General features: G+C 39.1%; 2 protein-coding genes across 7 annotated transcripts in view; both read right to left on the bottom strand.

Moving 5' to 3' along the window:
* The window catches only part of Ica1l (islet cell autoantigen 1 like), a 47,298-nt gene extending 45,740 nt beyond the window's left edge, over positions 1–1,558 (bottom strand). The window contains exon 1 of one of the 6 annotated variants that reach the window (XR_012447338.1): positions 760–981. Coding sequence is in view for 3 of the 6 variants with exons in the window: in XM_074071442.1 (XP_073927543.1) it covers positions 760–776 (17 nt within the window). In the remaining 3 variants the exon portion in view is untranslated. Of the gene's footprint in view, positions 1–696; positions 982–1,038; positions 1,322–1,488 lie in introns of those variants that run through there. The other 5 variants (XM_074071442.1, XM_074071445.1, XM_074071441.1 and 2 more) reach the window with 5 other exon arrangements.
* Positions 1,559–3,333: 1,775 nt separating this feature from the next.
* Positions 3,334–14,415, bottom strand: part of Wdr12 (WD repeat domain 12) — a 29,574-nt gene continuing 18,492 nt past the window's right edge. Inside the window, exons 9-13 of the mRNA XM_020186235.2 lie at positions 12,375–12,515; positions 12,153–12,258; positions 11,893–12,025; positions 10,241–10,313; positions 3,334–8,931 (exon numbers count right to left, since the gene is read on the bottom strand). Of these exons, the coding sequence (XP_020041824.2) occupies positions 8,854–8,931; positions 10,241–10,313; positions 11,893–12,025; positions 12,153–12,258; positions 12,375–12,515 (531 nt within the window). The 3' untranslated portion in view covers positions 3,334–8,853. The remainder of the gene's footprint in view (positions 8,932–10,240; positions 10,314–11,892; positions 12,026–12,152; positions 12,259–12,374; positions 12,516–14,415) is intronic.

The following is a 14,415-nucleotide window of genomic DNA, read 5'->3' on the forward strand; positions in this document are numbered from 1 at the left end:
GTATAGTAGAACAAAATAGTGTATTTAATCTATTTTATATGTAATATTTAATATTTTGATATCTGGTCTTTAGTGACTGGTATCAATTTTGTTTTAGTAATTGTATTATGATAAACATTTTTAATAAAAATATGGCTTCCTACTTTTTCCACCAGTCTTTGGACTGGTCGATCTTTGAGCACCCTTCCACGTTTACAATTATAATGATTTGCCTGGAAATCATAATTACTGCTAATTAGGACAGTGCTTTGCCCATAGCTGTTTCAATGGCTAAGTGAACAACCATTTTGCGTTGCTGAATAAATACAGAGTTCAACGAATACTGGGGTATATTAGCACAGATAACAAATATAAAATGATTTTTAAAATGTGGTCATACAAAAATATAGACCCACCATTAGCAGATGTTTGGTCAATAAACGTCTAATTAACTCCTACTAAAGAATGAGGCACTGTGACTACTCCATAAATATTGACGAGCAGATGATTAAAGTAATATCGCCTGTACAGCACGGCGCCTGGGTCAGAAGCATGTAAGTCAATAAATACTTAGTAAAGCACCAAAACCACGGAGAAACGTTATCTTCCCGACGAGCTATTTCAGCGACGCAGGTTTTATAGCTGCCTTTATGCTCCGCGCATCGCGATCAGAAATTACACGAAAAACAATCCCGCCCCCTCTACTGGCAAACCCACAGCATCGCGCGTTAGTGGTCAGGCTGGAGTTCAGCTTCTCCATCTTCTGAGAGCATCAGGTACCTGACCGCTGACATCATCGCCAGGTGAGGTCGCGGTCAGAAACCTGAGCAGACGACCTGCGCTTCCAGGAGCTGGATCCGTTTGGATCCGTTCGGTGGGGCTGGATCCACCACCCGGAACAGGAAGGTGTGTGCGCAGACCTCGGGAGCTGGTGCATCCCCCAGCTGACCCCAAGCCGCACACTTGCTTATGTTTTGTTTTTAACCAATCCTTCGCCTGATAGTTTCTAAGGCAGACGTTCCCATAATAAAACAATGAAATAAAAGCAGCACCACGTACAAAGAGGCCAGCAGCGAAGCACCCGGAGGCTGTGGGCATCTGCCTCTTTCAGAAGCGACGTCCACCTTCGAGAGAAATCACCCCAACCAGCCCCGGGCCGCCGTGCTCACTGTCCCCAGCACCAGCGCCCGCAGAGGGGACCCAGCCCCGCCCAAAGCCGCTCCTTGCGGGCTCTGTCCGCAGCGAGACCGGAGGGGCTCGCACCCGGTCCTCGTCGGGGCAGGAGGCCGCCGGGCCGGGGGTCCCCGGGGGACGAGGAGGCCGGCGAGGCCCCGAGAGACCACGCGCGAGCGCGCCGGGCACGCGCCTCCCGCGGCGCCCCCTCCCCCCCCGCCGCGTCGCCATGGGAACCCAGGGCTTGGCCTCCGAGCCAGACAGCCGCCCCGGAGGGAGGGAGGGGCGGAGGGACAGAAGGAGGGAGGGAAGGGGCGGCCGAGGCCTGACGCTCACCGCGCCGCTCCGCCGCCGCCTCGGGTCGCGCCCGGCCGCGCGGCCACCGTTCCCGCACCCGCTGCAGCTGCCGCCCGCGAGCCCGCGACGCTGCTGCCGGTGGCTCCCGCAGCCCGCGCCCCTCCGCCCGGGTGCGTGCAGGTGTCGGGCTTCGCCGCGGGAGGCGGGAGATTCAAACCCGCAGCCCTCGGCGCCCCGGCGTCCGCCCTCCTGCGCCCGCGGGCCCCGGAGCCGATCGGGAGTGAAGTGCGGGCCTCTGGAAAGTAAATAGCCGCCTGAGATCCTCAAAAAGAAGTGAGGCAAAGCTAAGTTACGGGTGGGAGAGAATGTCACAAACTTCAAAGAACTTTTTTTTTTAATTTTTATTTTATTCATATGTGCATACAATGTTTGAGTCATTTCTCCCCGGTCCTTTTCCCCCTCCCTTACCCCCCCTCCTCTCCCCCCTTATCTCTAATTTTGTTGTAGAGAGAGTATAAGCAATAATAGGAAGGAACAAGGGGTTTTGCTGGTTGAGATAAGGATAGCTATACAGGGCATTGACTCACATTGATTTCCTGTGCGTGTGTGTTACCTTCTAGGTTAATTCTTTTTGATCTCACCTTTTCTCTAATTCCTGGTCCCCTTCTCCTATTGGCCTCAGTTGCTTTAAAGTATCTGCTTTAGTTTCTCTGCGTTGAGGGCAACAAATGCTAGCTAGTTTTTTGGGTGTCTTATCCTCATACCTTCCTTGTGTGCTCTAGCTTTATCATGCAAAGCACTTTTCTTAAGGGTGACTCCAAAATTTGTGCCAACTTCCCTAAAACTTTGCAACATATGAATTCATGACAACTGTGACACATAGGGTAGGTAACAAGAAAAAAAGCTTACACTTGTGATAACTAAAGTCTGTAAGATCATAAAAGACAAAGATGGGGTCAGAGTATAGGATATTAATGTTACAAAGAACTCACGTGTAAAAGCCAGAAAAAATAGTAGTTTTGGAATAGGAGACAGCTATTTTAGAATCAGGTCTTTTTTTGATATTCATGTTTGTAGAATGAATTAGTAACCTTTTAGCTAGTGGATTAATAAGGTGCTTAAATGGCTTGCAGTAAGTAGACCCTTAAGGAACAAATGAGAGAGCACTGTAAATTTTAGTGTTTCATAAATACAGCCCCCCCTTTTTTTTTTTAGAAAATGAAAGTCTTTAACACCATTAACATACTTTTAAATGGGAGTATTTAATTTCATTTAGAAGTACAAGCATTTCTAAAACTGCCATTTCACTTTCTATCACATGTAGCACATTTATACTAGTTTAAACAATAATCAGCCTTTCCTCCATTGTAGATTTGTACAAACCTGGAAAGAACATTAGCTGACTTGGAATGTAGAGCTTCACAGGTGGGATCCAAACCTGGACTCCTAGTTTCTTTAAACAGCAGTGATCCTTCATTTTTGTTCTGTGAATCAGACTTCTGGTGAAACTCCCAAATAAAACCCCAATGGATATTAGGAAACATTAAATCATTCTACCCTTCATATGGCTTGAAGGGAGGAGTCACGGAGGAATCCCACTTTCTTTGTAATCATTGAGTCTCCCAGGGAAAGAGGGGCTATTGAGAGCTGATTTCCTGCATGCTCATACCAGGATCTGCTTTAGTGCAAGCCAAGCATGCCCTGGTACATTTTCATATTTTTCAAGTAAGGCTAGAATTATTAAGATGATTTTTTAAAATGTGAAATGTTATGCATATATACTTTAAAAGTATTTCTTCCCTGAAACAACCATTGAGCTTAATCTGGTATTAATAAGCTCCAGGCATATCATTTATATTTTATACATAGTACTGTTTGGCATGCTTCTAAACTTTCTATAAAATTGTGTCAAACACAATTCTCCCTTTTTTTTTTTTTTTTTTTTTTGGTGAGACTGGAGTTTGAACTCAGGGCTTTGTATTTGCAAAGCAGGCACTCTACCACTTGAGCCATGCACCAATCCATTTTGTTCTGGTTATTTTGGATGGGGTCTTGCCAACTATTTGCCTACATTGACCTGGAACCCCAATCTTCCTGATCTCTGCCTCCCAAGTAGGATTACAGGTGTGAGCCACCAGCACCTGGCCTCTGTAGTCTTTAATCACTCAGTATGTCTCTTAGCCCCATTGCTAAATGACTACATACTTTTGAACTAGGTACTTCACCCGTCTGGATTGTGGTTTCTTTTAATAATATAATTCAGTTAAATGAATGAATAATAAGATAATTTGTTTTTGCTCATGTACAATTCCTATAGGAAAATACAGAAATGCCTCTTTAAAGTATATACTTATATCTAGTGATATATATTTATATTTAGTGATATACTAAAATTAATTTTAAAGCAAGAGCATGCAAAACAGTATTATCATTATGGTAATTTTATACCAATAAATGCCATTTAAATTTATATATATTTTCTATGTAGGGGAAAACATTTTTGCACTCATTCTTTACACTTAAAAAAACGTTCTTGGGCTGGCGGAGTGACTCAAGTGGTAGAGTGCCTGCCTAGTAAGCGTGAGGCCCTGACTTCAGACCCCAGTGCTGCCAAAAACAAAACAAAAAATAAACACTGTTGTGCATCACATAAGAATTGGCAGGGTTGTGGTTAACTGTGATAGACTGCTTGCTTAGCATACTTGGGCCCAAGCCCTTGGGTTGGATCCCCAGCACCACAGGAAAAAAAGACAAAATATGTACAGTTGGCTTCCGTATCAGGTTCCAATTCTGTCATTCAACCAATTTTAGATAGAAAATGTTCAGGGGAAAAAATTCTATCTATACTGAACAAGCACAGACTTTTTCTCGTCATCATCCTAAACAATACAGCATCCCCAGTATTTACTTGAGCATTTACGTTGTATTACAGTTGGGGTCTGTGCGTGTGTGGTGCTGGGAATGAACTCAGGGGCCAAACACGTCCTACCTTGAGCTACACCCTCAGCCGTTGCTGTTTCTGAGACAGGGTCTTGCCACTACCTTTGCACGGCTGGCTTCAAATTCACCATCCTCCTGCCTTCACTTCCAGAGTAGCTGGGATTACAGACGTGCGCCACAATGCTGTGCTACAGCTGACCCTGAACAACATACGTCTGAACTCCATAGGTCCACTTTTATGTGGATTTTTTTTTTTTTAAGATTTTAATCTTTTTTTTTTTTTCCTACAGTACTGGGCATTGAATGTAGGGCCTCACATTTGCTAGGCAAGTGCTGTATAACTTTAGCCAAGTCCAGAGCCCTTTTGGACATTTTCAACAATTAAAAAAAGAAAAAAATGTGTAGCTGAGAAATATAAAAACAAATTAAGAAAAAGGTTATGTCATGAAGGTCTCATTTTGCTACTAAATTGTTTATTAAAATTTACACTTACCATATATAGTGCCATTTATAGCCAAGTAAACAGATTTAGTAAAGAAGTTGTGTTGAACAACTGTTAACTGTAGTACATACAGCAGCCATTTAAAATGCTGTGATGTTAATCTCTTCTACCTGAGTTTCTCTCTCCAGTAAATTGCACCTCTCAATAGAAGGATGGTTCTTAGGTATATTTCACTGTATATAATACACGACATTAAATAAGTTAATCAATTGTTTTAAGTTATTGGTAGCCTTCCAGACAATAGCAGGGTACCAGTAGTTGAGGTTTTTGGGGATCAAAGGTTATAAATGGATTTTTGACTACAAGGAGGTTGAGACACCTAGCCCCCATGGTGTTCAAAGGTAAGCTATTTAAGTAATCTTGAGATGATTTGGAGAATATGGGAGGGTGTGTTATAGGTTATATGCAAATAGGACACTATTTTATATAGGGACCTGAGGAACAGTTTTACTAGTTAAAATCTGGAACTTGAAACTTGGCTAAATCTATGTTGAAATCCTCACATTGCCATTTACTGGCAGTATGGCTGTTCAAAAACATATCTTCTTCTTTAAGAAGGGGCCTGGGTAATCTCAGCAATTTAGGAAGCAGAGATTGGGAGGATTATGGTTTGAGGCCAGCCTGGGCAAGTTAGCAAGACCCCATCTCAACCAAGCCCTGAGTGGCAGAGCACGTCTATAATCCCAGCTATGGGGGAGTCATAGGTAGGAGAATTGCAGTCTGTGGCCTGCCCAGGCAAAATCTCAAGACCCTATCTGAAAAATAACTAAAGCTAAAAAGAGTTGGGGTGTGTGTGGTGTTCAAGTGGTAGAGTGGTAGAGAGCCTGCCTAGCAACAATGCCTTGAGTTCAAACTCCAGTGTTCCCCCACTAAATTTCAGTACCTTGTTAGCAGATTGTTTTGGTGAAATAGTTGTCATTTTTATAGATTACACAAGAAAATAATTTACTCTTTTAAATCTGCAATATCAATGGAGTGCTGATTCTAATCAACTGAACTACAACAAACTTTACTATGGTTGTGTTCAGTTCATGTAACAAAATATTAACTTTAGTTTGTTTCTAGATAGGGCCAGCTTTGAACTGTAATCATCTACCTCCACAGTAGCTAAGACAAGTTCAACACCTCACCCAGCTTGTTTGGAGAGAGAGGGTCTTACTGGGTTTTTTTTTTTTTTTGTCTTGGCTGGCTTTGAACCACAGTCCTATCTCCACCTCCCTGGTGGCTGGGATTATAGATGTGTGCCACCATGCCCAGCTGAGTGTTGTTTTTGAAGATACTGTCAATGTCTTGCACACTTTTGTGCTTTTCCCCCTTTCCTACACACAGCAGATGCACATGTATGTGTGTGTGTGTGTGTATGTGTATATATATATATATTTTTTAAATTTTTTTTGAGGTACTAGGGTTTAAACCCAGGGCCTTCACCTTGAGCCACTCCATCACCCCTATTTTTGTGAAGGGTATTTCGAGAGTCTTGAGAACATTTGTCTAGGCTGGCTTCAAACCACAATCCTCCTGATCTCTGCCTCCTGAGGTGCTACGATTATAGGCGTGAGCCACCAGTGCCTGGCTTATAACCCTTTATCTTGAAGTAACTTATTCAATTAGGCATACACACCTGTATTTCTTTTTATTTTGTGAGGGTGCTAGGGTAACCCAGCACCCTCATGCATGCTAAGCAGGCACTCTTCCACTGAGCCATGCCCCCAGCCAAGCCTAATTTTAAATTTACGATGTTTACTGTTCATCAGTAAGAAAGGCAATTTGTTAGATGAGGTAAGAGAGCTGGCATCAACATGTTTATGGCTCCATTACTATGGCAAGACAGCATAAATAATCCCCTACTGGTCAGTGCTGGGAAAGAAAGTAGCTCCATTTATTTTTCCAAATGAGTACATATGGAAGGCACCCACCTCCTGGGTAACTGCAGTCTCTACTTAAGGAAATGGGACCATTGAAAGGCAGTCTCCAGATTTTTGAGGAAATGGAAGAACAATGTGATATGAAAGGACTGGATCTTCCAGGCTTCTGTTGGCCTCCTTCTTGTTTAGGGAATAACATCTAATACTTGAGTTACCCTAGGAGAGGAGTCTTGCAGAAATGCAGTCCTTGTCTACGACACCTGGTCACTAATGTTACATCCATCCCAAGGGAGAATGCTGGAACCATGAGTATATCCAGGATTGAGAATAAGTAAGATCAGTTATAGATGCCACTTTCTTCTTTCCATCTGAATAACAGGCCTCTTTTAACTACCTAGTATATGCATATTACATTTGATCAGCCCTGGATAGCTGGATTAAGAAAGGTATTTTAAATACCTGCCCCACAAAGTTTAATCAGAGACCACCCAAAACAGGATTACGAATTCATTTTTGTTCTCTGACAGTAACGGTGGGTCCAGAGACCACAGAAATAATGAAATTTGCACTAGTCATGGCACAAAAAAAACCAAGGACTTTGTGTGTGAATTTTCTGGCTATCTTACTCACTTTTTTTCTTTTGATGTGATTAACTGGAGGTTTAGCTCTTGGTCTATGTGAAAATGAGGTTCATATCCTAGGGGTGGAGGGAACCAGGGTCCCTAAGGAAAGTGTACAAAAACCACTACTCTAGCCCTCAACAGCCCTGGACTTCTAATACAATCCCAAGACTCCTAACTGGTTCAATCCATGGGTAATCTGGCTCGTCATCTAGACCTTTGCCGGGAACATCATTTGAGATATATTTTGTTACAATGGAATCTAATCCTGTGTATTGAAAGGATTCTTGAAGAATATCAACCCATTCAAGATGCAAGTCACATTTTAAACAGATACTTAAAGTATTTTGTATACAACATATATATATATAAAGATAAATGATAGGCTGGAGGCATGCTCAAGTGGTAGTTATCTGCCTAGTAAGCTCAATGTCGTAAGTTCAAAAAAAAGATAACTTACATATAGAATGTTTATCTAATACTGACTGAAAGGTTTTGTGTAAAGAATTTATTCTTATCTATATACGAGGATAGATTAGGGAAAGGATATACCTGGTGAAATCTATATGCAATTTCTAAAAAGATCTACCTTTTTTTTTCTGATGGGACTGGGGTTTGAACTCAGGGTTTTGTGCTTGTAAAGCATGTGGTCTACTGCTTGAGTCAAACCTCCATTTTGCTCTGATTATTTTGGAGATGGGGTCTTGTTAGTGGATGGCTCCTGGCTCTGACTTAACTTTTCATATGAAACATTTCATGTAAAATAGCTCAATGAGGGGGTGGGGGCAGGGGGGAGAAGTGAACTAAGCCTTCTATGCACATATGAATAATAAAAAAATAAAAAAAAATAAATAAATAAAATAGCTCAATGAAATCTTTACAAATTGGTAACATCCACATTTGCTAATGTTCTGAATGTTGTCTTATTTTCGTATGAATGTTACTTATTTTGCCAAAAAACATTTGAATTTCTAATATTTCCCATAACATTTTTTTTAGTCTTTTCTAAATGTTTTCTTCCTTTTTTTAAAAAAAACAACCAACTAAAAAACCCCAAAAAATAAAAACATGGATAACTAGTGTATTTTTTCTTTTTTTTTGGTGGTACTGTTTGAACTCAAGGCCTTACACTTGCTAGGTAGGCCATGCCTCAGTCTTAATTACTATATTTCTAATATATTCTTTTAAAGCATTTCAAAAGCAAATCTTTTTTTAAAGTTAAAAAAAAAGTTAAAAATTAAAGTTCAAACCACTTTAATTTTAGAGTCGGCAGAGGGTAGAAAATGCAGGCCAAATATTAGTTTTTACAAACACAAAAGAAAGAAAACAAAGACGGTAATATGTTAATTATTATGAAGAATGAAACCATTATGCAAAGTTCAATCTAAAAGTCTGCTTTCTGCGTCAGCATCAATGTAATCTGATTCTTTACCAATTTCATCTATATAAACAGTTTCAATAATCAAATTATTCACTTTCACGCCCCCACATGGGAAGTGGTAGGTGAGTATCTGTAGGAATACAATTTATTGTCTGCTCCTCCACTCAGAAGTAGCTGTGTAAAGAAAGAGAAAAATACAATAAAACATAAATAGTTATTTCATATGGTAGTTAAACCTAATTAAGTATTGATAATTTTGATTACGAAAGGAATTATATAAACAGGCAGATAACTTGCATTGAAAGTTAGTACTTAAAGGGACCATTTCAAGTAAGTTTCACTGCTTGCAGGTTGAACATCCAAAATACTACAATCTAGGCTGGGGGTGGAGTTCTGTGGCAGAGTGAGTGCATGCTCAGCATACATAAAAGCCCTGGGCTAAGCCCTGGCATCACAAAAAAGCCCAAAACAAAACAAATGAACAATCCCCCCCCCACACACACAAAAAATCTGCCATCCCAAAATAATCAAAACTCCATAATCTTTCAGCATTGACATGATGGCACAAGTGGAAAATTCCATGCCTGACCTTATGTCACAGTCAAAACACAGGTGCACTCAAAATATTTTATAGTTACCATCAGTCTATATGTTAAGCTATACAAGAAACAAAAAAGAATTTTTTGCACACATATGAGCTCCAAGATCTCATATATGAGCAAATATTCCAAAATTTGACAAGGCTGTCAGATAAGGGGTCACTCAATCAGCACTATGATTCGGTGCATGAAAACAATAAACCATTGTTGTGGTTGAGGCACAGTATGTTATCATGCTTTCCACAAAGCACTGGGAAGCCATGAAATAAACCAAAACAACTTGAAAAGTAACATGGTTTTAGTCAGGGTTTTTTTATTTTTGGTGGTATTGGGGTTTGAACTAAGGCCTAATGCTTGCTAGGCAGGTGCTCTACCAATTCAGCCATGCACCCAGCCCAAAATCCAAAAGTTTTTAAAAGTGCAATAATTGTTTGCAGGCAAATATATATTGCGAATTATTCTTATAGCCCTAGGACACTTGTATTTGGAAAGAATTCTTAGGAAATAAGAGCTTTTGTATATACATAAATAATAAACTACTTAATTATTATTAAATAACTGACTGGTAAATACTTTGAAACAATTGGCCTGGGGTAGTAGTTTCATTAAAATATTCATGAGAAAACTGTTTCAAATTTTATTACTGTTACTGTTAGAGGACAAATTTGTTTCTTTTTTCTTGTGGTATTGGGTATTGAACTCAGGGCCTCATGCTTGCTAGGTAAGTGCTCTATCATTTGAGCCACACCCCCAGTCCTAAATTTGTTTCTTCTTTGAATGAGATGAGATTTCTTTGTAGAAAGCAGTTATAAATGCCAGATTATAATATTATAATATTATATAATATTATTTTCCTCTTTACCAAACACCTAACACATTCTTACCCCTGTGTCTGTCCAGTCTACACTTAGAACCTTATCTTCATGAGCAGCCAGATCATACAGAGGAGCCTTACAACTAAAAGATGAGAATATTAACATGTTACATGCATTCATGTATTCAAACAAACATCAGTAATTACAAACACTTTTCTGAAAACTTTTTAGGTTTTGCCATTCTTGCCTCAATAACCACTTAATCTTAAAATTCTGAGTATTTACTTCACCAGCTCTCCTGGTTTTCCTATAGCATTAGCAGAATATAGAGATTATTACAACAAATACATTCAGGAAAAATGTTATTTAATTATAAACATTTACTTACAATTAATTAGGCCCACATTTACACTTCTTTCTATAATTTTACCCCCAAATCATGGCTAACGACTTAATGGCACTAGAAATTTAAAACAGTTGAATCAAAACTCTTGACTTTTCCCTCACAAACATGTTTTTCTACTCTTTCCAATCACATTAAGTCATACCACCGTCAACTGCTCAGGCAGAAAATGTGGATGTTATTCCCTGATTCCTATTTCTACACTTAATCTATATGTCACCAAAAAGCTATCTTCAAAATATACCTAGCACCCAACTACTTAGCTCTAATGGTACCACCACAGTCTGAGTTACCATTAACTGTCTCTTAAATTTCAACAATATCCTATTTCTGCCTTTGTTTCCTTGCTGAAAACCCTTCAAAGCCTTGCCATCACATTTAGAATGAAACCCAAACTGATTACCTTAACTTGTCAGGTCCTGCTTGACATTACCTGCCTCATGTCCTACTATTCCCCTCTTTGCTAATTCTTTCACCAACACTGGCTTTCTTGCTATTTTTCCAGTATGATAAAATTCTTTCCACCTTATTTACTGTTACCCCTGTCATGATATGTGCATGGCTCATACTTCATATTGTACAGTTTGCTACTAATATATCATTTTCAAAGAGGCCTTCCTTAAAGAAGTGTCCTTTTACCTTGCTTTACTTTGTTTATAGTGCCGACTACTATTATCAGAAACTATGTTATTTGCTATATAAAATGTCAATCAAAATGTATACATCTTCTAGATGTTAACAAGTCATGTATCATAAGGTAATATAAAGATATTAGAGGACAGATTTAAGGAGAAAATAATAGCAATATACAGAAACGGGTATTTTGTTAACATATCTCTGCTACTTGTAAATATATATAAGTTTGTGTGTGCATTTTATTTGGGGACTGTCTGTACACTATTATCACGGTATTAGCCTATGAATAAGGAAGACACCTTAAATCTCTAATTATCTTTAAAGATATGTATTTTATTTAATTTTTAAAATAATTTATGTTAAGGCTCATGATAATATTTCTAAACTATTTTTCTCCTGTTTTATAACAAAGTCAAAAACATGGGTGTTATAAACTGGGGACTTGTTTTTTTAATTTGTTCTTACAGTGAAGTAACATGGAATTAGATTCTTCAGGATGTTAAAAAAACATGTTAACAAGAATAAAATGCCTTCGATCCTGGGTTTTTATGAATATTCATCTTAGATAGCATAACCAAGAACTTTTCTTTTATCCTTTTGGGTTCAGATAATCTTTCTAGTACCTCTTTTTCTGTATATAACAGTAATTGCGGTCTTTGTTGTATAGACTAAAAGGATTTACCTTCTTGTATCCCACAGCTTGACAATGTTGTCTAAAGAGCCTGAAATCAGCTGCTGTTCATGGGTAGGAGACCACTTTACTGATGTGACCCAGCCTGTATGAGAAGTTAGGGACAGCGACACCAAAGAACCATCTTGGCAAAGCAAAAAAGATAAGAAGTATTAAATTTTGGAAAAGAGAACAAACCTAAAGATATTTGTAGAAATACATTTTTAAACATGTAGAATGTTTTCAAACATTCACCACGGGATATAACTCACCTTTAGTTCGAGGATCCCATAGTCTGATATGCCTATCTGTGCTTCCAGATGCCAAACGTTTGCAAAGTGGAGAATAGGAAATACAATTAAATACTTTATTTCCAGTCTGAAAAAGAGAAGGAAAGAACATTTAACCAGGATGGGCTAAAAGTACCAATTTCTAGAAGTTTCTCATTTAAAAGACCAAAGTTAATCAAGAGGACCACTGAAATTAAGTCTTACCAAAGTTGACTTCAGACCACCAGACTCAACATCCCACACTCTAATTGTGTGGTCCCAAGATGCACTGCAGATTTCTTCAGCATCTGACCACAGTACTGAGGATATTGCTTCCGTGTGGCCAGAAAGAGTCACCAAGGGAGTCTAGAAATGAGATTCCCCAAAAGGGAAAACATTTTCATTTTGGAGTAATTGAAACAAGAGCAGCTATTAATTTTCAAAGCCCACATACCAGATATATTGCCAGTTGTTTTATTTCTCCAAGGTGGATATTTCTGTTTTTAACTTGCCCAAGTCAAACAGTTTATAAGTAGCAGACTTAAGTGTGAACCCAAATATTGCCCCAGAGTTTCTTGCCTTTCCACTAAAGCCTAGTACTTCTTCATCTGTTCTATTTTTCATTTTGAACAATAAAACACTAACTCTCCCAAGTGACAAATATTAAAGTTTAGTATCATACAGTCCCCACATGGTCTTTGACCCAATCTCTTTTGTGTTCTTCTTGCCTGGAGTTCTCAGATTAACTATAGGATGTGCTGGGAACGTAACATCCTGAGATAGCGAGGGACTGACCAAAACAGCCTTGGCTCTGTGCCAGTCTCTCCTAGAAACAGGATGCCCTTCAAAGCATTGCCCAGTGAGTCTCATGACCCAGGGGCTTAAAACCCAAGGCCTTCAGCTGTGCTGCAAGAGGAGTACAGAGTTAAGACTCTATCCACTCCAGACAGCTTTCTTGAGCCTTAGAGACCAACTGATGACAGGGGCCTTTTGTTGGCCCCTGCTGCCTATCTGTAAGACCATTTTATATAACATTGCATATAAATGTGTTCTGTCTTACTGGCCTTAGGAAATTAGTAAAACCGGAGCTCAGGATGCAGTGGATGGAAGTGTTCAGACTGTTCAGACTCCTATTTCTATTGGTAGGTACAGGGATGATCTTTACCATCCTTGCAGTGGGAGTCCTCTCTTGGGGATCATTTATTAGTGAACCCACTCCCCAGCTAGTAGAAAAAGATTTGGGGTCAGATGGATATAAGTTTGAGTTGAGGTACTGCCAACTTCGATATGCTTCCTCCATGTATATTAATCTCAATACATTATTCTTACTGCCTCTTTTCCTCAGCATCTTTAAGTCATATTATTTAATCTTTAAATAATGTCCATAGCTCATTTATTAATACCTAAAAATCTATAATGTCTTTCTCAAATTAAAAGCCCAAACTGGTAACAGTCCCTGTCTTAAATATAAGGGAAATGTAAGAGAGAAAAGAAAAGAATTAGAGGTTGGGAGGCAGTTTACTTTGTAACTGTTATAATTAACCTCCTTAAATATTACTTGATCTGTAATAGGAGGGGTTATGCTAGATCAGGGAGCAAACTTTTTTATTAAAAGGTCAGCAAGTAAATATTTTAACCTTAGCAGGCCACATGCAGTTGTATATTTTTGTTCTTATAACCCCTTTAAAAATGTAAAAAAACATTCTTAGCTCTTTATAATATAAAAATAAGTGACAGCCAAATTGGTTGTTGGGTTGTAGTTCGCAAACCCCTGGATCAAATGATGTAAAAGTCTATTTCAGCTCTAAAATGTTCTTGAAAGAAGAAAAGGAACCTGCTAGAGAAATGAGGAATAGAACAACCTCTGATGTGCTCTTCAACAAAATGAAAAGTAAAAGTAAGCCCCTAGGAAAGAAAATGACATGGTAGAAACAACAGGCAAACTTAAATGAATTAGCTATCCCATTCTTAGGTAGTAAATCAAGAGACAGGAAAACAGGTTCACAAAAAAAACTGAACATAATGCTAATACCAATTTTATTCATAACTGCCAAACCAGAAACAACCCACTATCCTTCAACTTGTGAATGATTAAGACAACTGTGGTATATCCATACAAAAGAATCCCACTCTGGCCTGGCACCAGTGGTTCACACCTATAATCCTAGTGACTCAGGAGGCAGAAGATCAGGAGGTTCAAAGCCAGCTCAGGGAAAATAGTTTGTGAGGACCTATCTCAGAAAAACCCATCATAAAAAAAGGGCTG

The sequence above is a fragment of the Castor canadensis genome, chromosome 4 (assembly GCF_047511655.1).
Source record: "Castor canadensis chromosome 4, mCasCan1.hap1v2, whole genome shotgun sequence".
Classification (NCBI taxonomy): Eukaryota; Metazoa; Chordata; class Mammalia; order Rodentia; family Castoridae; genus Castor; species Castor canadensis.